Source organism: Caretta caretta, chromosome 1 (genome assembly GCF_965140235.1).
Source record: "Caretta caretta isolate rCarCar2 chromosome 1, rCarCar1.hap1, whole genome shotgun sequence".
NCBI classification, from domain to species: Eukaryota; Metazoa; Chordata; order Testudines; family Cheloniidae; genus Caretta; species Caretta caretta.
This window is the reverse complement of record NC_134206.1, coordinates 201609620-201635344: the sequence shown is the minus strand read 5'-3', so window position 1 is coordinate 201635344 and position 25725 is coordinate 201609620. Positions and strand designations below refer to the sequence as shown.

Here is a 25725-nt window from a genome sequence, read left to right as displayed (position 1 = left end):
AAATTGAGTGTGCTGCCCGCGTTGAGATGCACCCATAACTCAGCACACTCTCTGACCTGAGCGTAGATCCCAGTTTGAAACAAGAAGCCCTGTCGGAGATGTGGCCCCATCACATTTACCAGGGTTCACTTTGGGTGATTTCCAACACTGCCCAATTTTTAAGTCAAGTTTCCAAGTTTTTCTAAGAGATCCGCTGTGGGAATTATATGGAGGAAGTTCTCTGGCCTGTATTATGCAGGAAGTCGGACTAAATGATCACTAAATGATCACGGTCCCTTCTGGCCTTGGAGTCTATGAATCTTTTTCCTACAAGACACACTCAAATATGAGGGTAGCCCCCGGAGAGGAGATATACCCTGAAGTACTAGTGCAGTCCCACAGCGTGACACATGGACCAAAATTAATGAGGCTCCGGGATCTCAGGTCTCCCCAACCCAAGCATCCCTGATACAAGACTGACCCTCCACACAAATAACACTGCAACGCGAGTCAGAAACGCCCCCTGGAAAGGAAAGCACACCCCAACATATTAGACACTCTGATGTCAACAAGAGCACCTCGAAGCACCCCCCCTTAGAGAGACAAGCCTTGATACAAGACGCATCCGAGTATGATCATGCCCCCCAATAAATGAACGTACTTCCCCCACAACATGAGAGGAGCTCAAAGAAGAGCCCGGCTCCCTACCCCTGTTGGCTATATGCAAGCACCGCCTCTCTCTAAGCAATACAATAGCACCCCTCTGAGCCCTTCCTCTCTCCGGCATGGAATAGCAGACTTTCCTTTTAATCTGAAGGAGGCAATCCCAAGAACCAGGCAGATGGAGAAATATAAAATCACTCAATCTATCTCAAGTGCAGACATAGGTGCAGGGAAATATTACATTATTCATTGGTTTATGCAGTTACTCTTAGAAGGTATCATGATACGAGCTTGCAGTCTATCACGTACAAGGATCACTTTGCCTATTGCTAAGGTAGAACACGGCAGGCCTCTGTGTCAAATATGCTACAAAACAGCCCAGGCCAAAGGACTACTCTGGAAGCCTGGGATCAGACTGGGGATCCCAGCATGAGCAGACTGGGGATCCCATGAGCATGGGATCAGCCTGCCCCACTGTGTCTCAGAGGCTGTCAAGCCCCCAAATGGAGGCCCAACCATTGAGAGGGATCAAATGCAGAGTAGTGGGGTGGGAGAAGACAAAAGCTACTCACTGGCTAAAGTCACTGTGGCTGGGACGCTGGCAACAACTCCCTCCGGCATGCGGGCGATGCACTGGTACCGGCCCACGGTGTGATTGTTGAGAGCCATAATGATGAGCTTCCCCAGCTCAATGCGGATCCCCAGCGCCTCATCCGACCCCACCAGCTCCTTCCCATTCAGCCTCCAGGTAACGTTGACTTTCAGGGGCTGTACCACACACCCCAGGCTCACCAAGCCACCATACTTTTGGACGGCGGAAGCAGGTTGGACAGTGACCTGAAGAGATTCACCTGCATGGTGGAGGCAAGGACAAGATCTCCAGATGAGCATCAGCATACAGAAGAGCAGAGGGAGATCTCCTCCACTGTCACACTACATACCCCATGCCACTCTCCTCACGCAGAGCAATTCTTGGAACTGTACAATGACTCAGTCTCAAGTAGAGAGAGGTCCAAGCTGGAAAGTCCAGCTCTGGATTTTGGACACCCCAAAGCTTAAGTGTGTGTTTGGATCCAGGGATTTGGTTTGGTCCATCATAAAGCTGGGGCTATAATTCTGCTCTGAAAGCCTCTGGGTTATTCACAGTTCTGGTTCAGACCCTCAACTCTAGTCACTACTGGGAGGCTGCTGCAGCAGCCTAAAAATGAGACGGAAAAGCTCTTCTGCTTAGGGATAACAGACCACTTGAAAAGCCTGAGCTCCTAGAGAGCTGCTTAGCTTCTAGGAGAAGGACACAGAGGAACTGGGTGTTCAAAGCATGCAGGAGGCAGGCTAGGCTTGTCCAGGCATTGGAGCAAAGGTAGATTAAAGACTACACTGGGGCCAGAACCACCAAAATTTTGCCTGCTCATGAAACATGCTGTCCCTTGCGGACAGCCACTCACCCTGGCTCAGCTACAGACATGAAACTCCTGATCCCTCTCCTCTCATTTTGATGTGGCTTGAGCTGTGGGCAGTACACTGAACCTCACGGTTTATCTCCTTTTTGCTGGATCCTATGCTGGCAGTAAGTGGTCAGGCAGCAGGAATCCGCTGCGCACTGTGCATTCGGCAAGTGCAGAACTGGAGCCCGCTGATCTCAAGGGTCCTTTCTTAACCCTCCCCTGCATTGGGGCAGGCTTCCAGAAGGAAAGGCAGCCTGGAGCTCTCAGTTATCACACAACTTCTTGAGTGCTAGAGACCCTCCCCAGCCCCATGACATGCTTCTCCACTGCCACTGACCATCAGGGAATGGCAAGAAGGAGCAGGTTGTGTGGGAGTGGCTATCTGGACTGTGGATACTATAATCACCCGAAAAAGGGGGATGGATTGTTGGACCAGGTGAGCGGAAGGGGGATCCCCTTCAGGGGTGGGCGTTGTTCATCGCATTAATGAAGCAGTGGGGTCAATAACACCCTCTGCAGCCTGTGTGTGGGGTGGGGGTGGGGTGGGGAGAATGTCCCTTTAGGATAGGGTGGGGCTGATCTCTTTGAGATGGAAGCAGGGTCCATTCCTTCGAGACCTTAAGGGCCTGCAGTTATTTCAAGGCAGAGTAGAAAAATGGGTAAGGAGTAAACTCACCCAAATTAGCAAAGCAACCAGCAGCTGCTAGGATGAGGCAGGCGACGGCAGCCGTTGGTCTCTTCCGTCCCAGGGTCATTGTCATCCTGTGCAGCGCAGCCTGGAGCAGAAGGACCCAGGCGGGGTTCCCATAAGCCGCCTCAGGGCCTGTGACTTCCTGCGGATGACAGGAGGGAGATGATCAAACATGATTCTCAGATGCTCTTTCCTCAACCAGCCTTCCCCAGTTTCAACAGAAGAGCCCACAAAGCCCAGGGATGGCTGAGACTGAAGGCCCGAGCGGGTGGACAGAGGTAGGGATAGGTGTGGTGCCTCCTTTTCCAACTCCCCACCCTGGGAAGTGGAGGATATTGTAGGCACCTCTGGTTTCACTGCCTCCCTACAGGGACTCTTTACAGGAAGAAGGGTGCAAGCCAATGCCCTGCGCTGCTCCAGAACAAACTACCCTCCTTACAGGAGCAGTAGTGGCATAAGGGGCCAATGAATAATCATACTTCTCTAGCACTTTCCACCAGAGGAGTCACTCAAAGCGCTATACAACCGTTAATGAAGCTTCACAAAAGTCCTGGGTATTATCACCCTTGTTTCCTAGAGAGAGAAACTCTGGCACAGGAAGATTAAGGGTATAGTTTTCAGGGGTATACTGATCAGCAGCTCCCATTGACTTCAATTGCAAAAGTGCATGTTCAGCACTTCTGTAAGCCTGGCCCTAAGTGACCTGTCCAAAGTCACCCAGCCGGTCAGCCATTGCATCGAGTCTCAGGTATATACAAAATCTCCCAAGGGAGGACATCCTCAGCTCTCTGTATACGGCTACACACTACACACTCCCCAGGTCAAATTACACCCACCCAACATGTGCTAGGCTATCAGTGTATAAGATACCTCTTTCAGGAGCAAAGCAAACATTTCCAGTTAAGTGCTGCTTAAGAAGTTTGTTTGCCAGATGCTATTGCCTCCCTCCTTGGCTGTGGTTATAAGACAGCATTCTGGTTTAAATGCTGGGAAAAATCAGCGAAGGGGCCCACACACTCTCCTAGGAAATGGCATTTATCACAGGCTACGTAGAGAAATCGTTATGTCATTCCTGGATCTATGTCTCCAGCTCCAATTCACAGAGATTTCCCCACTTGATGCACGTTTTAGGTTTGAAGGAATCCAACGCTGAAAGGAGAAAAGTTGGACCCAACAGCTCGGAGTGCTGGCTAGGTTTGCATCCCAGTAAACGTCATGCAATTTGGATCCAGAACATCGCAGCACTGCTTGCAAGAGTCACAAACTTCAGACACCCTTGTGATGAACCTAATCTGAATTTGGAATGAGCCCCTGATAAGCAGTGTAGGGTGGCTTCAGGTTTTGTTGCCAACAGCATTCCACCCAGCTCTGCTCAGGGAAACCTTGCATGTCAAATCAGGATCACCTGCAACCAAAGGCAAAGGATTTAATGAAAGGAGACATTCCTCCTGTATTATGTGGGGATACATGCAAGGGGTTTGAGTACTAATTGTAGCATTTCTTAGCTCAGGAAATGGCCAGCTGGACTGTGCTGCTTAGAAGGGTTAATTACTGGCACTAGCTGGCTGGCTGGTCCCCTTGTTTGAGATGTCAGAGGAGAAGCCAAAGACGGACTAGACCATGGAGGCCAACAAAGGAGACAATTAGTACCAAAGAAATCCACATTTTTTGGCCATCGGAAGAGCCGCATTATCAGCTGGCATCCTCCTGGTGTCTGGATTCTGCAAAGCAGTGCTATCTCCCTAGGCTTTTACACCACAGTCATCACTCCTGCCGCCTATGCTGAGCTTAGCAACACACAGCTGGTACAGTACCTTTCCATGTCCATTTCAATTAAAGGGAAAAGAAAAGAAAATTATACCACAAATGCTTCAGGCATGAGGCCTGGCAATATCAGATCTCTAACAAAGGGGGTTCCTAGGGAGGCCTGGAGATTTCACACTCCAGGGTGCTTACAGGCCAAGAAATGCTGGGTGTGTATTTGTATATGCCATGCTTGGTGGGAGGGGGTTGGGAAGTGGGTAAGGGCTGAGGTAGAAGGTATCCTTCAGGCAATTCAAAAGAAAGGGCTTTTCTGCAGATCTTGCCATTGATGAATTCAACCTCTACAAGCCAATTCAGGCTTCCTCCCTCCTGTTCACATATCATAAATAAATACCTAGCAAATGGAATATATGGATGCCTTCCAACTGGATGAGTTCCATGGGTAGAGGACATTCTTTTTCAATTCCTATCTTAAACTATTGTGCAGTGTTGAGGTATGTTGTTAAACAGCTGCCAAATTCCACCTCAGAGTGGCTGCTTTTCAGAAGTGGGTGAAGTGATAGTGTGTTGCATGCTATGGGATCACTCTGAATTAATTTGGTGTATAAATATATCAGGCCAGATTCTCATTTTTGCTGTGGTTCCTTTTTGTCACTCCCGCAATACAAAGAGTCCTTAAAGTAAATGTAAATATAATAACATTTATATTAAAAATAATTTACACCCACTTTCAGGCTTGTTTACATTACCAGATTTGTATGAAGAGGGCTTAGCATAAATGAGAATCAGCCCCCTTATTTATCAGTATCTATATAATAACATGCTCACTTTGTCTGTCCCACAATGTCCTCTAAACTGTCTACAGCAGTGTTTCTCAATGACCTGTCTGTGGTCTGGCACCACTCCCTCAGATCTTTCTGACAGTTTAGAAAGGCAGCAAACCAGTCCCTGGTATCAAAAAGGTGAAGAAGAACTGCTCTGCACAGGACACACTGCCGGACCAGCCCAAGTGAGTGTGTTCACATTGCCCTCAAGTGGCTCAAGGCAGATTTAAGCCCTTCGACTATTACACAAATTCCCACTCACTTTTATTTTATCAAAAGACTCCATTATCTGTAACTTCAGGAATATGCAAAAAGAAAAGGAGTACTTGTGGCACCTTAGAGACTAACCAATTTATTTGAGCATGAGCTTTCGTGAGCTACAGCTCACTTACAGTTCTGAGATCTATTGAACATGTGTGATCACCCGCAGATTGCAGTGGTGGGGAGGGTACGCCAGGCTGATCAGGAGATTGTGCCCCTCTCTGTCTAACAAGGACCATACCTCTATGATCCAGGCCTTTGTTACCTCCAGGAAAGACAACTACATCTTTCTTTACCCGGGTGTGAGCATAAGCGTCACACAGAAGCTACAACCCATTTAGCACGATCATTGTGAGCATATCATTTCAGTGCTCCACTCGCTCTGTTGGCACCCTCTTCACTTCCAGGTTGAATTGAAAGCCCTGGTCCTAATCTACAAAGCCATACATGAGCTACGGCCTGCCTGCCTCAGGGACTACCTCACTATAGCTGAGGCTCTCAAAGACAGCTGCACTCCACAGTGACAATGCAGCAAAAGAGGCCAGGTTCAGTCCCTAGCAGTGTGGGGATTCTCTATGAGCTATGGATTCTCCATGCCAGCTGTGCAGGCCCTTCCCAGAGGAGTGCAGACAGAGACAAGCTGGACCATATTTACACCAAGATGTAAATCTCACTTCTATACCATGATCAGCGTACAATGAAGCTGAGAAAGGAAGGATGATCCAGTAGCAAGGGCATCCAGTAGCTAGTACCCACAGATTCAATTCCCTGTTCTGTCCCAGATTTCCTAAGTGGCCTTGGGCAAGTCACTTAGTTTCTCTCAGCCCCATTTCACCATCTGTACAATGGAGGTAATGGTACTCCCTACCTCAGAGGGGCGTTGTCAAGATAAATGCAATACAGACTGTGAGATGCTCAGCTACTACAGCAGTGGGGGCCACATAAGAACCTACACAGAATAAGTAATTGAGGCAGATGAAAATGGCAAGAGGGAAGAGGAATGAGAGAAGGTAGGGAAAAAGCAAAAGCCAGCCTCAGATTGGTGAGAGAGACCAAAAGGATCTAATTAAGACATGCATAATAAATTGATATGTACACTAGGATACCACAGTGATAGGTGCTTTGCAGATACCACAGAGAGATGAGGTAAAGTCACTCTTTAGTGACTGCATCATACAGAGGATAGAAGACCCAATACATTACACATGGGAAGCTTCCATAGGATACTAGTTAGAAAAGGATACTGACTTTATTTACCATCCTCCTTATCCTCCCATGCCCCCACAGCCAAGGATTAACAGCTGGCCCAGAAAGTGTATCCTGCCAAGAGTATCACCTACTCACCCATGCAACGGCTGCACTGTAAACCTTTAATTATTTCCTTAAGGTGTGTCTACACTCGCAACATTAATATCCTTATGTCAATAAATGCAAACAACATTGCTGCTGTACTGACGCCAACCCCCTAGTGTAGACAGGACTAAGGCGGTGCTATCTCCAAACCTGCTCAGAGCATGGCAATACAAATGCCTGAGCCCCTTCTAGACAAGTGCTTATGCCTCTGTCATCAACGATGCAGCTGTGCTATTGCTGGCAGTTGCTAAAGTACAGGTACTAATTATACTAGTGTAGACAAGATCTGTCAGATAGCTTAGGCCTAAAATGTGGGTTGGTGTTTTAGAAGATCTAACAAGAACAGAAACGTTTTCAGAAAATTAAAACAAAACAATCAATACAATTTTGGGGGGTTGGATTTAAGTTTTCCCCTGCAGTGCGGGAAGCCTACACCGAGTGAAACGGACTAGCTCAGTTTCACTGCCCATGTGGATGGCTTTGGCAGAGAGAGGAATGAATACTGGAAGGAAAAAAGAGGTGCTTCTTGGAGTATGTGCTGGGGGGAAGGACCTCCCTGCAGGCCTCCATAACCCCCTTGCCAGAGGCTTTTCACTGAGGCAAAAAGCAGAGATGTGCAATGCACCCTTCCCAGCTAGGGCCATCCTTGCGCACACAATTACAAAACTGATGGCCAACATTGGCAGAAAGATGAAGTCAACAGGTGGCAGAAAATTGAGACTGATCCATTCATTTGGCACTTGATGGATTAAACGGTGCTGTTGGTGGAATGAGAAGAGCAGGACATTTAACACAGTAAGGGTGTGGTACTCCCCCAAGGCCCCAGTCAGAGTCATGGCACTAAATAACAACCTTTCCTTTCATAGCTGGGAGCCAAGTGTAGAAAGTAAACAGCCAGCATAAATGGGGGGAAATGAAAGAAATAATTAAAACGGAAAGAATAGTTAATATCCAGGGCCAGATTTTCATATGTTCAGTCGTACCCACAATCAGAGCCAGATTGTCGAAAGCGCTCAGTTCCCAACATATCAAATGAAAATTCTGGTCCTAAGGTGGTGGCAGTAACACAGTCAAGAATTTTAAGAAAGTAGATTGACTTCTATCTCAGTAACGTTCCTGAAACCAGCCTGGCTTTCTTTGTATCTGGGAAGGGGAAAGATGCAGAATGGAGCAGCTCAATCCCCGAAATGTCCCCGTCTCCCAGCTAGATTTCTGTTGCATGCCCAGAGGTTGCATGCCCAGTACATGTTTCCCCTAGCCTTAGGTGCTGATAGGACTGCAGTCCCATGGGAACGATTTCCACCTTTCTACCCAAATGTGTAGTGGAACCTTATTCAAAATGTCCCTAACTTCCTCTTCTCCTCCCCTGAAGGCAGCTACATCGAGAAGCACCCCTTTTCCTTTCATCAAGATGTGAGCCCTACACTATCAAAACCTCACACTCACCAACTGTTCTGGGAAAGAAACGGTTAAAGTCGGGGGGGGGGGGTTGACAGAAAAAAAAGAAAAAAAGAAAAAGAAAGAAAGACCTTTTTCTTTCTTTCTTTCTTTAATTATTTCCTGTCAGGTTAAAATAACAATTTCCTGTCAGTGCAGTGAAGGTACCAAGTCCCTTTCAGACAGCCCAGTAAATCAAAGAACTGGGCCATTAGCATAGTGAGATTAACAAGGGCTGCATCAGATGTGTGGGGTGAAAAAGCTGTCAGCCTAGTTCCCTGCCACACACACTGCACTAGGGAGTGGAGTGGATGGGGGCAGGCGGGCAAGAGAGAATGAGGTTGGGAGGGGAGGGAAGAGAGCAGGAGACAGAAGAGAGATGTGAGGAGGAGATGGAGCAAGAGCCAGCACACTTTGCATTAAACACAGGCCGCAACAGAAGTGTTTGCTGATTAGAAGCTGAAGGTTTTACTGAGGAAATGCTGCCCACAGACCTAGGCCCCCTCCTGCTTAACGAGGGCCAGCCAAACAATTCCTGTTACTACCACACTGCCTGTAATTTATGAGGGTCCCAAATGGAAAACAGCCCCTTTCTACCCTTGGGCATCAACATGCCCTTTACAGCTCCAGGGGAGGGGGAATGGCCTGCGAGGAAGGAAAAATGAAAAGCCAGAACAGACCAGGAGGAAAAATGCTGAAGCCCAGGAGAGTGTACCCTGTCTCTGGCAACCCTCTTTCCCCCACATCTCTTGGACTATGGACTGGATTAGCATGGGCTGGCCTTGCGACTCAGTGACTAGAGCACAGGATTGGGAATGAAGTTGCTTTGGTTCTGTTCCCCTGCCATTGCCTCATTCAGTGACCTTAGTCAAGTGACTGTGCCTGTCTATGCCTCAGTTTCCACATCTGTAAAATAGGGATACCACCACCTTCTTAAAGTGCTTTTAGTTCTGAGGAGAAAAAGTGCAACAGCAGTGCCAAGTATTACTGTTATTTTTTAAATTATTTCCTGCTCTCCCTATATCCTCCAGCACAACCTGAGCTGAACACAGGGCTAGCACAATGCTAAGCCATCTCCCATTGGCCTACAGTGCTCTGGGCACCAGATATACTAAAACAGAGGGAGGAATGGGCAGGCCAAGGAAAGAGTATTAAGGGGACTTCTCTAAGAATAATCTGGATCTCAGGGCAGCTGTCAGATAAGAAAACATGGATGTCCCACTGTGATCGGTAGTTAGATGGAATCATCTAAAAAAATAAAAATAAAAGAACTATTTTGTGTGTGTGTTGAAGGTCCCAGCTGTCTCCCCTTGGCGACAAGCTGCTGTGCTGAGCTGCCTTTAAAAATCCTAGCTGCACTGACCGCCCAGCACATCAGAGCTGAAGCTGAATATGAAAACCAGGACTCCTGCCCCAGGATCCTCGTATCTACCACCTCAGAACAGCTGTGCCCCAGACCACACTTTAGTAGGGACGCACACATAAATTAGCCATGTGCTCTTGTCCCACATAGTAGGGGCCACCACTGGCTGAGAGAAGCCAGAGGAGTTAACGACACACTCAGTCCAAGAGAGTAAACCATCCATTTCTTCTGTTATTTGGTGACATTTAAAGGAAGTTGAGGCAGGAGGCCAGTTTGCATTGTCAGCATCAGGTCAGATGTATCAGTCTGCACACTGGATTTCTGAGAGACCATCCCTATCGAATACCCAGGCTTCAAACAGTGGGGACATTTGGCTCTTGATCCAGATACAAACTTAGGGCTTGTCTACACTTAAAACGTGACAGCGGCACAGCTGCTGTACTAAGGACTAAATTTTTGGTTGTTCCAGGCTGCTAGACAGTTGGATACAGGGGAGAGGAGAAATAATTGTATCTTGAAGAGAAGGACTGTTTTGTGGTTAAGGCACTGAACTGGGCACCTCCAGAGATCTGGTTCAATTCCAGGCACTCCCACAGACACCTTCGGGGCCTTGGGCAAGTCACTGAATCTCTCTCTACCTCCATTCCCCATCTGTAAAATAGGGCTATTTTCTCTCTAATCTGTTGTCCGTTTTGTCTATTTAGACTGTAAGCTCTATCCGGCAGGGATTGTCTCTTACAATGTACAGTGCCTAGCACAATGGGGCCCTGATTTCAGTTGGGACCCCACTAGTCACTACTATTACACACTTAATAAACAAACATGCAGCATTTATATAGTACTTTTCTTCTGTAGATCTCAAACCACTCTATACTAGGCCATGCTAGTTTGAAACTGAAATATTAAGTAACATTAGGAGGTAAGCTACCACCCGCCCCCACAGCAGAGAGTCTAAACAGGGTTAATTTTAGAGCTTGACATTATTGGGGAAGTCACAGTGTTCTCCAGCTCACTCTCCTGGAGAAGTTTCAAGCGTGGGATAGCTGTAGCGGTGAGAAAAGATTTAACAGTAGTTGCACACTCAGAGGACTCTATTTAGGGAGAACCTGGGTCGGGGGGAAAACTGACTGGTGTATCTAAAGTAGTAGACAAATATTTGTGTGATATTTGTATTACAGTCCTTACTAATTCTCAAATACTGCATCATAATGCATATGCATATAGAGACAGAATTAAGACTGTGCTTTCACCTTAACATTGCATTCTCTGACTTTGGAATGATTAACTCTGTGACTTTCAATTAATGCCATTTTTTGTACTGAATATCCAAGTTTTGTTGTGTTTTTCCTTTCTCCTAAAAAATTTTAAATTATTTTTTTTGGAGGGAGGGCGGGAAGGAAAAAATGAAAAGAGGGACACTCAGTCTCTAAAACTATATGGCTCTTGCTGGCTGTTCCTGAGATCAGAATCTGGCCCAGTGATCTTAGTCAAGGAGGAAGAGTGGAAGCACAGAAATATCAGATTAAACTCATCCTCGGTGTTGAGATGGTTAAAGCATCCTGAACATAATTTGGGGTGAGCACAGCATCACGGTTTTGCAAAGCAGCAAGTCTGCCTTGGAAGTGGTAGATCGTACTTGGGAGGGGGTGTATCAGAGGACTTTGCAGGGAGAGACCAGAAATTTGCTTAAAGTGGCTTTGAGTATAGAGGCAGAAGTACCCACCAGAAAGAATTAAGTAGGCCCATGATGGAAAATAACCCAAACACTTGGAGCAGAACTGTTCACACAAACAAAACCAAACCAAATACATAACCACTGTTATAAGCCATTTCATCTTCCTCGAATATGAGGCTATTGCTCCTCAGAACTCTATTCTACTAGAGCCCATGGTACCACTATAGAGAGATTGGATGGCTCAAAGATAGGAATGGGATAGAAAGCATTCCATTGCTAGTCTGGCTCAGGTCACTAGTGAGAGAATATCAGTCATATCTGACAGCTCTTTGGTGGCCTATGTGAAATGAGTATCGTTTTCTAGTGAGCAGCTGTCAGCAATGCCAGTAAGCCCCCTCCTAGGCAGTTTCAGCAGCACAGCAAGGGCTGAATTGGCTATGGAATCTGGACTCCCGCTCAACTGAGAAGTGGTCCTTCTGAGCTGGGATGGATGGATAGGGGGCACTATGTGAGGGAAGCTTGCCATGTGGTGTATCTGTCCTGTGCACAGAGGACTTCGGTTCCCCGTGCTGCCAAAACCCAACACCTTTAACCAGCCCTAAATTCATTACAAATATACAAGGCAAGCAAAAGGGATGTCTGCATTTTCCTGTCACATCCCAGACTTGTGCCTTGTTCTGTAACCTTCCTTATTCTATTGCCCTTCCCCAAAAAGGAGTCTTGCACCAAACGCTAATCGTCCGAGTTTCTCTACCCTCTGCCCACCCTGACAATGGCTTCAGCCCTTTAAAGGATAAAACCTCCTTGTCAAAGTGTAAAGAAAAAAGAAAACTCACATCTTTTCTTCGATATCTCACCCTCCTCCCCGCATCCCACACACTTAATTTCCCCCCCCCAACTCCCCCTTCCATTCTGTATAAATTCAATTTGACAACCCTGCTAATTGGATAAACGCCGCTCCCTACGCTCCTTTAAGGCCATGCGCTTTTCTTTTCTTGTTTTTGGAGGGTGATTGTGGCTGTTCTTTAACACGAATTCCATCTGCTTTATTTCTCCTCTCCCCATTCAACACCCCTCCTGAATATTTATGAGGCCTTCCTCCTCCCCCCCCCCCCCGCCACCCTCTCGCTTTCCTAGCCCCCTTCTACTGCACCTCATCTCCCACCCCCCACCAACATCCCTTTCTCCATCCCTGCCTGCCTCAGCCCTTCTCCTTTCCTATCTCTCATTGCCCGGGACAATAACCTTCCAAATGCCCCTTCCCCCCCACCCAACCCTTTTGCTTTAGATAAACACAGGCAGTGTCAAGTGTGAGGAGAAGCGAGGAGGGGGTTCAACTGCCAGTCAAGCCTCAGGCCTTCAATGAGGCCTAGAGGCCTACCCTAATCTGCTGCATGCTTGCCATATGGGAGCTGTGTTGCCCTGGGAAACACTAACAGGCAGAACGGAGCTTAATAGAGTCCACATTCATTGTAATGCAGTGAGATGGCTCGAGGGACTATTGCCCCTTGGGTCGGTTTTCATTCTTCTGTTCCCCCTCTTTCTTCCTCCCCCCCTCCTTTTTTTCTTTCTTTTTTCCTTTCAAAAGGCCGAAGTCCCTGGAGAGCTCTAATCTGGAGAGGCTGGGGGCTCGGAGAAGGGCTGGAGTTTTGAGTTGGGGTGGGGGAGAAGAGAGGTGGTTGAAGACGAAGGAGAAGGAAGCAACGAATAAGCATAAAGTGGGCCAGCTGTCAAGATGTTCCCAAGCCCGCTCTTCGGGCAAACATCCAGCCCCAGTTGGCATAGAGGTGGCTTTTGGGTCCTTCCGGTGGAGCCATCTTTCCCCAAGTGGCTCGGCCCTTGTCTGCCGAGCGCAGCCCTGATTGCTGAAAAGGCCTAGGCAGACTGAGCTACGAAACCTCTTCAGAAATAAAATGCTCCAAGAAAGCAGAAGCTGTGCCGGCGTCAAGCTCAGAACTGCTGCCCTTTCCTGCTCCTTCTCTGAGCCACACAGGCAGGGGTGGAAACACCTAACCAAACAACCCCCCTAAATTCAACTCCCACCAGGGAAAGCTGCCAACAGGCTTTAGATGACTTCCCTCACCATCTTCTCTAGCCCTTTTCTCCTTGATCTATCTGCAGAAATTCCAGCCTTTTGGTTAACAGCCACTCTCGTGTCACTTTAATACCTGACAGTCCCCAGAGAGACAGGACATCTCCAGCAGTTGCATAAGGGAAAATCTCAATAAGCCAATGACCCTTTCACACCTCTTAATAGTATCACCCTGTGAGATTCCAAGCAGCAGTCCACAGCTTTGCAACTCAACCTGCCCTGCATCCCAAACAAGCTTTCAGAGAACAGAGAAGGATCAGCCTGTAAAACCAACAGCGATGTCATTGCTCTGCTCATGGAGATTTGCTGCCTATTTGGCAGACCACCAGATATCCTCTTCCCCCCAGCCTGTTTTTTGTGGGTTTGTCCCACGGATGCTGCAAACTCAGCTCACTGAACAGTTACATCGTTCAACTTATTTTGGACTCTGCAACAAAATATTGCATCTGCACAGAGTATTGAGATGTGAGACATGCAGGGGACAGAGTTGCACATGGACAACAGCATGATGTGGAGATGCAAAAAACACAGTGTCAGAATACCATGGGTTAATACCACATTGATTTTAGAAGCAAGGGATTTACTGTATTGGATCAGAACATTGGCCCATCTAGTCCAGCATCCTACCTTCTGCCACCCCAGAATACTAGTTGATCTGCTATTTGCATTATAGTATTACTCAGAGGCCACAGTCAGGGTCGGGGCCCGGTTGTGCTAGGTGCTGTACAAACACATAGTAAAAGCCGATCCCTGCCCCCAAAGCATTTATAGTGTAATTTACAGGGATTATTCTCACTTTAGGATGTGTTACATTATTGGACTCATGAAGTTACTCACCCATCTCCTCCTTTCAAATCCCGCTGCAGTATTTCTTGACCTGCAGGGCAAACAAGTGGCACCCTACTCCTAGATGACAGGCCACAACTAATCAGTGACATGTGTCTTTGTTTTTGTTTAACTTAAACACCCTCAATTCACTGCATTCTACATCTCTCATTCTCTCTCCACTATTCAGTTCTGCTGCTCTATCTCCACAGGGGGACGTGGTAGTCAAAGGGAGAAAAGGGAGAGAGAGAGGGACGGGGGGGGGGGGGGGGGGGGGGGAGCATGGGCAGGTGAGGCAGACACACTTAGTGAGAAGAAATGCAAAGGAGAGTGACAGACTGCAACAATGGTAAACAATTTCAGGAGGGATTTTTTCTTCTGCTCTGGCCTCCTAACCCACTAAAGGAGGATTTCCTCCGTGTAGGCATTGCATGGTCAGCCCAAGGCCGGCCTGCACAGGCCGCTCTCCAGCCTCAAGCATGCTGGGGTAGGGGGCATACCGGGGCAAGCCCAGAACATGTAGCACAATGGAGATCCTGGGTGGCACAGCTACCCACAAACAGCTTATGCAGGGCTGCTGTAATTCAGAGAAGCTTCCTGGGCTATCCAAGTTATGCCAGTGGCCATTTTGGTCCCCCACCAGCCCAGAATCAGAAGAGCGTAAAGGTAACTTTAAAGCCATCTTTGTCCCCTATCCCTCTGGGCTGTGGCTAGGTGAACGGCTAGGCACCTCCTGGAGCAGTAGCACACAATCACAGCCTTCTACTGTAGGAAGAAGAACAAGTAATCAAATCATACACAAAAAAGCAACAACCCTCAACTGGTTTAAAAGAGAAGGCAAAAGTAATTGTATCCCAGACAAGCAGTGTGGAATATGGCAGAATTGGGGTCTTGGCCTGGAAGGGGGACCTATGGATCCACACAGTTTGAACCAAAAGATCCACTGAACAGACGGGGCACTGCCAGCATGTTGGAATTCATCAGGAGGACCGGGGAAGAGTCTGTAGTGTTGGCAAGCCAGGGAGCCAACAGTTCCACAATTGGTCAGGAGGAGGGGGTGGAAGGAGCTTTGGCTTGTTTGAGTCTCGGTCCCAATTAGGTTTAACCCAGCCCTGAACCCCGGGGTTTTCTTACTGAGCCAAACCAACTGACAGAATATCAGCCAGAGAGGAGCAGAGGAAGAGCTGATACTCCTGTGTCTTGGGGACTCCCGGCAGCGATGTGCCTGTGGCTTGGGTACTTTACTCCAGGCGCTGAGTTTGTTTTTCATTCTCATCCTTTCCCAACAAAAAAAACACTTGAAGTCTGGGGCTGGGGCTGTAATTGCCTGTTGGGCAGGAGGAAGGTCTGAAAGGAGACAGGCTAGGCAGATGCAAAGGAAACAATGCTGGGCAAAAGACCAAGGGTGTCAGAGGGGGTGGGAGCTGGGGAGGCAGAAAGGGAGAAAAACAGAGAAGGGGGTTTGAGGAGGGAAAGGGAGATGACTGGACGTTGGAGTTGGTGTTTGGCAGGTCCCACTATGTTGTGTTTTGCCCTAACTGCTAGAGAGGTTCAAGCAGCAATGATCAGACAGTGCTGTTTTCTCATTGCCTTCCCCATCTGATGCATATCCCCAAAAGAGCCCCAAGAAAACCCTCCTGCCCAGCAAGGCCTCACACCAGTCACTAGGGTGTGAGGCAATAAAGAGGCAGGACCCCATTGTGCTGACTGAAAAGGTGATTCTTTTTTGAAGCTGTCCCAGACTGACAGATACCTAGTGTCACCACACCAGCCTTCCCTAAAACCTGGTCTGGATTCAATAGTCATGGAATGGGCTGCTGACTGCTTTACAGTCTTCCAAACAAGGAGGACTGCATAGCGTAATAAGGATGTGACAGAAAGCTGGGAAGAGATTGATCTTTTCTTCCACGTCTCAGTCATGTTATATGGGTCAGGATTACAGTACCATTGACAATAATTTCACAGTATCCACTCACTCCAATAGCTACTGATACAATTTCCTCTCTTTAAAAAACAAACAAAAATACAAATGCAAATAAATCTTATTAACCACAAAACCAAAGACTCCACTGCCACAAACTAATACAGCCAGTTAATAAACACAAGGAAATACTTTAGAAATGTCGAACATGGAGGTCGGAGTACTGGACAGCTGTCAATAACTACCATCTCTGACTCTGATTACAGAACTGCTTGTTCTCAAAACAGTTTATTGTGCAGTGCACTCAGATTCAAATGTAAGGGGACTGTTGCCCCCTTACTAACATTCAGCGTGGGTGTTTTAGTTGCTAGCTCCCAGTACTAAAAGGGGGGTCGATGGGAAATCAGGACCCTGAGACTGACAGTCCCCAGGAACAATGGGGAGGAGGCCAAAACTCCAGGTCAGCATGCATGACAGGGCGGGCAGGCTAATCAGGGAGTCAGGAGGCCAAGGGGGTGTGAGCTGGAATTGTCTGAGTCAGACAGAGAGGGGCCGAGCTAAGGAGAAAGCAGGAGCTCAAGCTGAGCTGGGGAGCAGAGCTGTGCCAGATCCAGAGGGGCCAGAAAAGCAGCCCAGAGAGAGCAGATCCTGTCCTGGGAGCAGAGCTGCAGCCCCAAAGCCAGAAGCACAGCCCAGAGAGAGCAGACTTGCCCTGGGAGGACAGCTACAGCAAACAGAGCCAGAGGGGCCAGAAAAGCAGCTCACGAAGCAGGTCAGTGCTGGAAGTAGAGTCACAGAAGCAGCCTGCAGAGCAGACCTGTCCTGGGAGCAGAGCTGCAGCAACCAGAGCCAGAGGGGCCAGAGAAGTAGCCCAGGGAGCTGGAGGCAGAGCAGCAGCCGTGCTGAGGCAGAGTGGAGCTGGAGCAGTCCGGGGCCCAGTGTCGTGAGCAGCTGAGTAGAGCGGGGGGCACCCTGGGCAGTGGGCCCAGCACAGGGAGACGCCTCAGCCAGGAGACTCTGCAGGCCAGACTCGGAGTGGGATTGGTAACCCTGACAGGGTGGGGGGCAACACTGGGAAGAAGGGCCCTGCCACCTAGAGCCTGAGAGCATGTGGCCACTACCAGAGCGAGTGTCCAACTCACAGCATCCCTGCAGCACAGCCAGGGCCTGAGAAGAAGGCCCGGGACTTACAAGGAACAGACTGTGAATTGCCCTAACATTCCAGAGACACTGTTTGTGATGTTCCCTGCCACAGAGCGGGGTGATGTGTTTCCTTTAACCTTTCCCATTTTTCCTTACTCTTTTTTAAATTAATTGTTTATTAAATAACTTGCATTTGCTTTAAATTATATGTAATGATCAGTGGGTCAGAGAAGTGCCCAGTGCAGAGAGAGCACCCCGGAGTGGGGACACCCTAGCCCGTCCTAGGTGACCACAGCAGGGTTGGGGGTCGAGCCCCCTAGGAATCCTGGGCCCAGTCTTGTTGGGGTTAGGAGGACTCTGCCAGACAGGAGAGTAGAAAGGGAGTTCTCAAGGGCAGGGAGGCCTCTGGGTAAAGTAAGTGGGAGTGAGGACTCAGATCCTTTCACTTCACCGGGGTAGTGCAGAAGCCAGGAAAGTTCCCCACAATAGAGGGACTTTTCCCCCGCTTACACAGAGATGACAAAAAGAAAAGGAGTACTTGTGGCACCTTAGAGACTAACCAATTTATTTGAGCATAAGCTTTCGTGAGCTACAGCTCACTTCTTCACGCTTTTGAAAATCAGGCCACTTTTTCAGATGCCAAAATATGGATTAAGGAGCCTAACTTTAGAGTCCTATTTTTGACAGTCTTGGTGGTATTTTTTTAACTGTAGTTCTGAGACAACATAGAGTTGGCAGCTAGAATATAATGAAAACAAAGGTCACAGCAGGAAATAGCTACAGGCAAAACAAAGAATTTGCAAGTGATAAACCAGTGTCTTTCTTGTCTCAGTGAGGAAATAGGTTGTTCCACAAAGCAAAAAATAAAACTTGGACAGATGTTTTTAAATATTCAGCTTTTTTTTAAATATACAATCTTGCCAAGTATGTCACACAGTCAGCATAGGAGTCCCTTCTAGAGTTAGTCATTTGATCTAGAGAGAATTGACCAAACTTTTGTAATCCAATGGCCCACCAGAGGTTTCCTGCAGTAACTTTTCTAGGAGATCATAAAAAGGGTTTGATCTTGCTGCCACTGAAGTCAAGGTGACCTTTGCCTTGGCTTCAGTAGAAGCAGGCCCAGAAATTCCAGTCAACGAGTCTGAGGCTAGTTTAACCCAGTTAACATCAAATCCAAAAGGGTGTACAATGCAGACAGGACAAAAGACTTGCCAGTACAATCAATACAAAGTTTAATCACCTGCTGACTGGCTTTGGAGGCGTCTCTCATCACATACTGTACAGGGAAAACTGCCAGTGAGTTTGCACTCTCTCCATCATTGACCTGTAGCTCCGATGCTATTTTATTCAACCTGTGCAGAGTGAGGTCAGTCCCAAAAGTGGTCTGCTGTTAAGTTTTTAAGGTGAAGGGCAAAGGGAGGGGGGAGGGAGAGAGGAAGTGTCTTTTTTGCTTCTTTATGATGTATTAGAGGAAGCCTGGAAGGTTTGTTCCAAATAAACTCTGTGTGCACGCGCAAGCATGCATGTACATGCTCTCATAGAGACACGCATGGGGTTTAGTTTGATTGATGGTGGTGGGGTTTTGTTTGTATTGTTTTTTTAAAAACATGAGATTTGACATTCCTGATATTTCTAGTCTTCCCCGTTTTCTCCTGGGGGACCAGAGATGTGGACTGGGAGCTCTCTCTGCTCTTACTGGAAGGTGCAGCAATATTGAATCTTTAACAATGAGATCTTTCCTCACAGCGGTTTATCAGGCATTTGAGTTAAACAGATATTGTCAAAATATGAACATTCTGACCAGAAATCCGTCCCTGTTTAGTTGCTTAGTTTTCCTTTTCTTAGTATTTGTGATGTTATAAATAGACCTGTGCAAAACCTTTTTCCACAAAAAAATGTTTGGGTTTACACAAATCTGCAATTTGCGAATTCAGGTCTATTTTGGCGAACTGTTTCTGTTAGAAAAACAGTTGGAAAGATCTAAACATTTTGACTTTTTGTTTTAGAAAGATATTTGTTGTTTTCGAGTTTGACTAATTTTATTTAAAAACAAACATTTTAAAAGAAACCCTTGAAATTGAAAATAAATATTTTTACCATTTCATTTTGCCCACCACCAAAAAATGAACATTTTTCATTTTGGGCTGAGCCAAAGTGAAATATTTTATTCTTTTGGTTCAGCCACGAAACTGAAAAAAAAACTGGTTATTCACACAGCTCTAGTCATAAACCTACTCGTCGTGTATTGAGTCTTCCAGGGTAAGAGTAAGACAAGAATTTTGAATATGAAGCACAACTTTCTGTGGGGAGAAAAATAAACCCTTCTGTATATATCATAAAGAAGCAAAAGAAGAGCATAACCTCAAAATTTATTTTCCTTTGCAGATCACTTTTAGTGATGGTTTTTGTTTGGGAATAAATAGAGGATTTCGGTCTCCAAAGGCTATCAGGCAAATGCTTTTCAGCAGCACTAAATCACTTTTTTTTTTTTTTTTAAATTGAGAAAACCTGAAAAAATTGTGGGCAGAAACGGAGCTCGTCTGACTCTCTACTATGCTCAGTTTCCCACTGATATGGAACATCAGTAACATTCAAAGGAAAGAGCCCTATGGGATGTAGCTCTATGTCAGTGCCAGAGACCAACAGAGAAGAGAAAAATTATTGCCTGAAGACAGTGCTTTGGCCTCTTCGCTGGCTCCTGATCCAATTCTGGCTTACCTGCAGAATGCTATCCCTGTGCTCTAACCCCCTGAATGGGCTAGGACCAAGCTAACCCATAGACTAGTAGGCTCAATACAGGAGTAACTGGAGAAAGTTCTATAGTCTGTCTTATGCAGCAGGTCAGTCCTGGTGATATAATAGACACTTCTGGCCTTAAAAATCATGACCTGCCATGGTAGCCTGCTCCACAAGGGTACTGTGAGTGATGGTCCCAAGGTGAAGCTCCAGGGGCTGGAGGTGACAGGGAGTTCTCAGAAGGGGGTGATAGATTTCCCTCTCGCCAACGATCAGGTGAGGACTGACTCAAATGTGGGCAGCCTTTTCCTTAGTCGCAGAACTATTAGCTCAGCTCAGGCTCCCCTGAAGACAATCACCCACTCAGGATAGCAGCTGAAACAAGGGCAGGGTGAGAACCTTAGTGATGGTCACATTGGAAGTGCACGTCAACAGACTGACTAGGAGAGCAGCTGTCCAGTTTCACAGGGACCATTGTCTCCACATCTGCTCACAAACACTAGCAAGGCTGCTCCCTGACTTTGGGCTTTATCCCTCCACAAGACCTGGGTCTGAAGCTGCTAGGGGGTTGTGTGTGCCATCAGGCCACAAGCAGCCACCTCCTCTTCTGTTGCCAGTGAGGGATGGGGGCCGATAGCGAGTGGTGGCACACGGGCGCAAACTATGATGTTTCCTTCTATTGATGACCCCTGTGCTGCTTTATGGAGTTCTGGAGTCCAATGTGGGCCACACCCACATGTTATTTCCTGACACAGTTTGCCTTTACCAATTCAGTCAAGGGGACATCTGTAAATAGCTATAGTTCACAGGCCCTTCCACTTTTACCTGTTCAGATACAGGCCTGAAGGGATGGTAACTTTGAGAAACATACTATAGGATTTGACATACTAGATCCAACCACTCATCTGAGAAGAAGCATGATCCAGTCGTTAGGGTGGTAGCCTGGAGCTCCAGAGACCTGGGTTCAATTCCCTGCTCTGCCACAGACTGCCTGTGTGACCTTGGCCCAGTAACTTAGTCTCTCCGTGTCTCAGTTCCTGATCTGAGAAATGGAAATAGCAACATTGTCCTCCTCACAGTGGTGTTGTGAGGATAGACACATTAAAACTGGGAGGTATTAAGGGTGTGGGGGCCATGTAAGTATCTTACAGACAGTCAAATCCAACATCCTTTCCTGCCATATACATTCAAACCAAGTTCAGTGTCTCGTTGCCAGTCACTGATTCCTCAAGTAAATATTACGATACCTGAAGTTAAATCTTCCCTCCCACAAATAACGCTAACCAATTCTGTAGTGCTGCACCCACATGGCAAATACCTTCATAACGTCTGGGAGATGGTCCGGGCCAGGACTGGGACACCAGAATAGAAGTCAGGAAACCTACTCCCTCTTCTGCCATTGACTTGCTGTGTGACTTTGGGCAAGGGCCCCAGAACATGAGATTTGCCCTTGTCTTAACAAGCACAGCTACTAAACATTAGTGGTCATAAAAGCACCCCCGGACAATACTATTCTTTAATATTCACCATTACTGTATCATCCAGGGTTTCTAACTAGCATCAGGATGCCAGGGCTGGCCAACCGCACGCACACACACACAGTTCCTGCCTCAGACAGCTTACAGAGAATGACAGGAACAGGACGTCCCACATGACTCAGTCCCTGGCTCCTTGCTTTCCCCCTCTTCTCTCTTTACACTTGCGTGCCGTCTGGACAGACCCAAGGAGCAAGACTGTAAATGCGCTGCTTCTCCCCACTCTTCACACAATAAGCATCAGGCAACAGTTCCAGCTGGAAAGTTTGCTTTCCTTGACAGCCAGTTTACTTTCTTCATTCCCTGCCTCCCCTGCCACTTCCCCTTCGCTCCAAAAGCTCTCACAAACAATCTTAAGCTTTAAACAAATAAGAGTTTGGAAAGCAGCAGCCTGCTCTCAGTTTCTCTCCCCACCAGCCCCTGCTTTTTTCCCCCTCCCCAGTGCAATGGAGCTGGCAAGAGCGGCACGTGCACAGAAAACAAACACCTGGTTTGGCAGAGCTCTTTACAAAAGGAATGAAGCAAGCGGGAGAGGAGAAGAGTGAGGAAGGGGGGACTTGGAAGGGTTTTACTGTATGCTAGAGCCCCAGCACATGCAGGGACATGTACATATGGACACAAATGGCTAGATCTATGCCTCCAGCAGAGATGGGCCTCTGCTAGGGTTACCACTTGGCTGTATTTGACTAGGGGTTGCCAACTTTCTAATTGCACAAAACCAAACACCCTTTCCCTGCCCCTTCCCCAAGACCCCGTCCCCCACTCACTCCGTTCTCCCTCCCTCCATCGCTCGCTCTTCCCCACCCTCACTCATTTTCACTGGGCTGGGGCAGGGGATTGGAGTGTGGGAGGGGTGAGGGCTCCGGCTGCGAGTGCAGGCTCTGGGGTGGGGCCAGAAATGAGGGGTTCAGGGTGCGGGAGGGGGCTTTGGGCTGGGGCAGGGGAATGGGGGGGCAGGTTGTATCTGCGGGGGCGGGCTCTGGGATGGAGATGAGGGATATGAGGTGTTTGAAGGGCTCCGGGCTGGGGATGAGGGGTCTGGAGTCCGGGAGTGGATTCAGGGCTGGGGTAGGGGTGCGGGAGAGGGCGTGGGCTCTGGGAGGGGGCTCAGGGCTGGGGCAGGGAGTTAGGGTATGGGCTCTGGGAGGGAGTTATGGTGTGGGAGGGGGTTTTGACCTGGGGCCAGGGTGGGGATTCAGGCTCCAGCCAGGCAGCGCTTACCTCAGCCAGCTCCCAGTCAGCGACGCAGTGGGACTAAGGCAGGCTCCCTGCCTGCCCTGGCTCCACGCGGCTCCCGGAAGCGGCCGTCATGTTCAGCTTCTAGGCACAGGGTGGCTCGCCAGGTGGCTCTCCGTGGTGCGTGCTGCCTGCACCCGCAGGCACCGCCCCTGCAGCTCCCATTGGCCGGAGCTTCCCTGATCGCACTTGAATCTAGGCACTGCCTAGCCTGAACCTAGCCTTAGCCCTGCTGCGCCACCGATCAGACACCTGCCAGACACCTGGCAACCCTCTATTTGACCAACCTGGCTGTTTTTTTTATGGATTTGCCAGTTGCCAGAAAAATAATGTAATCTGCCGGGGTTTTTTTACGTGGGTCTAAAGATTTGCATTATCATCACAATACACTGGGACATCTAATGGTAAAAGTTTCTGGGTCCAGCTAAAGATGCTGCAACATTCCCAGTTTCACAGTTTAAACGATAGCAGATCAAAACTGTTGAAAATGTAGCAGCTGTCTGCCCACCGACACGCAAGCACACCAGGCATCTGTGTGAAAGAGGGTTTGAGTCACGCAGGGTGAAGAGATATGTGATGTTATCCATGTTATCTCTATGCGTTCTCTCCCTAGTGGCTGTTGAAGGGGGAGTGGGTTGCTCTGTGGTTGGGGGTTGGCTGCCGGTTTTTTTGCATTTCAAAAGGTGGTAATCCTAGCCCAGCGGTTCTCAAACTGTGGGTCCCCATGCCTTGCTCGGGTCTGGGGCTGAAGCCTGAGCCCCACCACCCGGGGCCAAAGCCCGTGGCTTCAGGCCTGGGTGGCGGGGCTCAGGTTACAGGCCCCCCGCCTGGGGCTGAAGCCCTTGGGCTTTGACTTTGTCCCCACCCCCTCTCCCCGCCTGGGGTGGTGAGGCTTTGGCTTGGGCCCCCCATCCAGGTGGAGGGGTTCAGGCAGGCTTAGGTTTCGGTCCCCTCTTCTCAGGGGTGAAAGTAAAATTGAGCTCTTATTGGTATGGGGCTGCTCTGCTCCCCACTTCCCCCGGAAGGGGCGGGGCCTTGGGCGGAAGGGGCGGGGCTGGGTTCAGCGTCCATCTGCGCTGCCTGGACCTGTGACTCCAGCGATGATTTAAAGGGCCCGGGGCTCTGGCTGCTGCGCTGCCATGGCAGCGCTTTAAGTAGGGTCCTTTGCTGCGGCAGTGCTTTAAGGACCCTGCTTAAAGCACTGCCATTGCAGGGCTTTAACGTTGCTGCCCCTTTTACACCTCCCCCTTGGCGGCTGTGCTGGTAGGGACCTGGGCAGCCGATGGGGGGGTTCAAAAAGGGCAGCGCTTTAAAGTCAGCGGTAGGGGCCAGTACTGGCGGCTACTTTGTAACCCAGTACGCCGTACCGGCCTGTACCGCCTTACTTTCACCCCTGCCTCTCCTGGGGTCATGTAGTAATTTTTCTTGTCAGAAGGGGGTCAAGATGCAAGGAAATTTGAGAACCCCTGCTCTAGCCTATGCTCACCTTCGCACTCCCAGTTCAGAGTAATCCTCAACTTTGTGATTCATGCCCCAGCTGTAAGACAAAATTCCCCTCTCGCAGATCCCCACTGTTGTAGGGAGAACCACCGGTGGAGGGGAGATGCTGGGGACATGTCCCCACCCAACCCCAACTTTTTTACTGTCCCGTTTGTAACAGCTGCAGGACCTCTCTCTCCTTGTATCCCAAACTGTAGATAGTAGCAACCTAAACCCACTGTGGATTTCAGCTCTGATATTCTGGTGTCCCTACATGTGCCCATCTGCATCAAGGAACTGTGAGCATGTATAGAGAGCAGAGCTGTGGCAGTTTCAAGTCACTTTGCATCAGTTTTGGCTCCACAAAGGATTTGCATGGTCTCTCTTCCATATTTCCCCCTCTCCCCGCGAACAATTTTGCAGTGAAACTGAACTGAAACCCTTGTAGTTTGCCTAGTTTGGAGCAGAAACCACGTGAAATGGCTAAATTCCATGTGGTTTCCACCCCAAACCATAACTCGGCCCCAAGATACCTCAAAAGGTTCTCAGCTGTGTTTGGGGATGGTAGCAAAGCCAGATATGTTCTATTTGGTCTTGGTACAAAATGTTCCCACCATCCTCGTAGAGGGGGAGCAGAATGCCAGAATCTATCCGGGCCCGCCCCAGGAGAGAATTTTGTTCCTTGCTAGTTAATATCCATGACATGTGCCATGTGCTTTTTCCTCTCGGCCTCTTCTCCCCCAGCACTGCTCCGAATACTGCAGGGCTGCAAACAAGAGGTCACTTAACATGATTCACGGGAAGGATGATAGTTATGAACACTGGATCATGACTGGGGAATGGAGTAATTGGAGTAATTCCACAACCCCAGTTTTCAGGATTGAGTTTACAGTAATGCCAAAATGCCATTAAAATTACTAATGAGATGGCATTTTAAAAACTGCATCTGGCACCCCTTCTTTCTAAGGTATTTTATTTCTCTCTCAAGAAGAGGAGGAAATGTTTCCTAGTGATCAGAGCAGGGGACTGGGAGTCAGGATGGCTGGATTTTATTCCTGGTTCTCTCAGATTTCTTGTGTGATTTTATGCAAATTACTTTTCCTCCCTCTGCCTCAGCTTCCGCTTCTGTAAAATGGGGATAATAATAAAGAACAACCTAATGAGTTCTGCGAGACTGAACGTCAGTCAAGCGCTTTGAGATTCTCAGATTCTCAGCATTATTGTATTTACTGGTTCCCTGAAGCCCCAGGATTTCTGGATTAGTAAATCTGAAGAATCCCAACTGTCAGCATTCTGGGGTTGC

At 48.3% G+C, this 25725-nt stretch overlaps 1 protein-coding gene across 8 annotated transcripts in view; it reads right to left on the bottom strand.

Moving 5' to 3' along the window:
• The window catches only part of BOC (BOC cell adhesion associated, oncogene regulated), an 80953-nt gene that overhangs the window by 33066 nt on the left and 22162 nt on the right, over positions 1-25725 (bottom strand). For 7 of the 8 annotated variants that reach the window (XM_048817783.2, XM_048817776.2, XM_048817792.2 and 4 more), the window contains 2 exons: positions 2764-2920; positions 1215-1493 (listed from right to left, as the gene is read on the bottom strand). In XM_048817783.2, the coding sequence (XP_048673740.2) occupies positions 1215-1493; positions 2764-2848 (364 nt within the window). In that variant the 5' untranslated portion in view covers positions 2849-2920. Of the gene's footprint in view, positions 1-1214; positions 1494-2763; positions 2921-22928; positions 23032-25725 lie in introns of those variants that run through there. The other variant, XM_075118781.1, reaches the window with a different exon arrangement.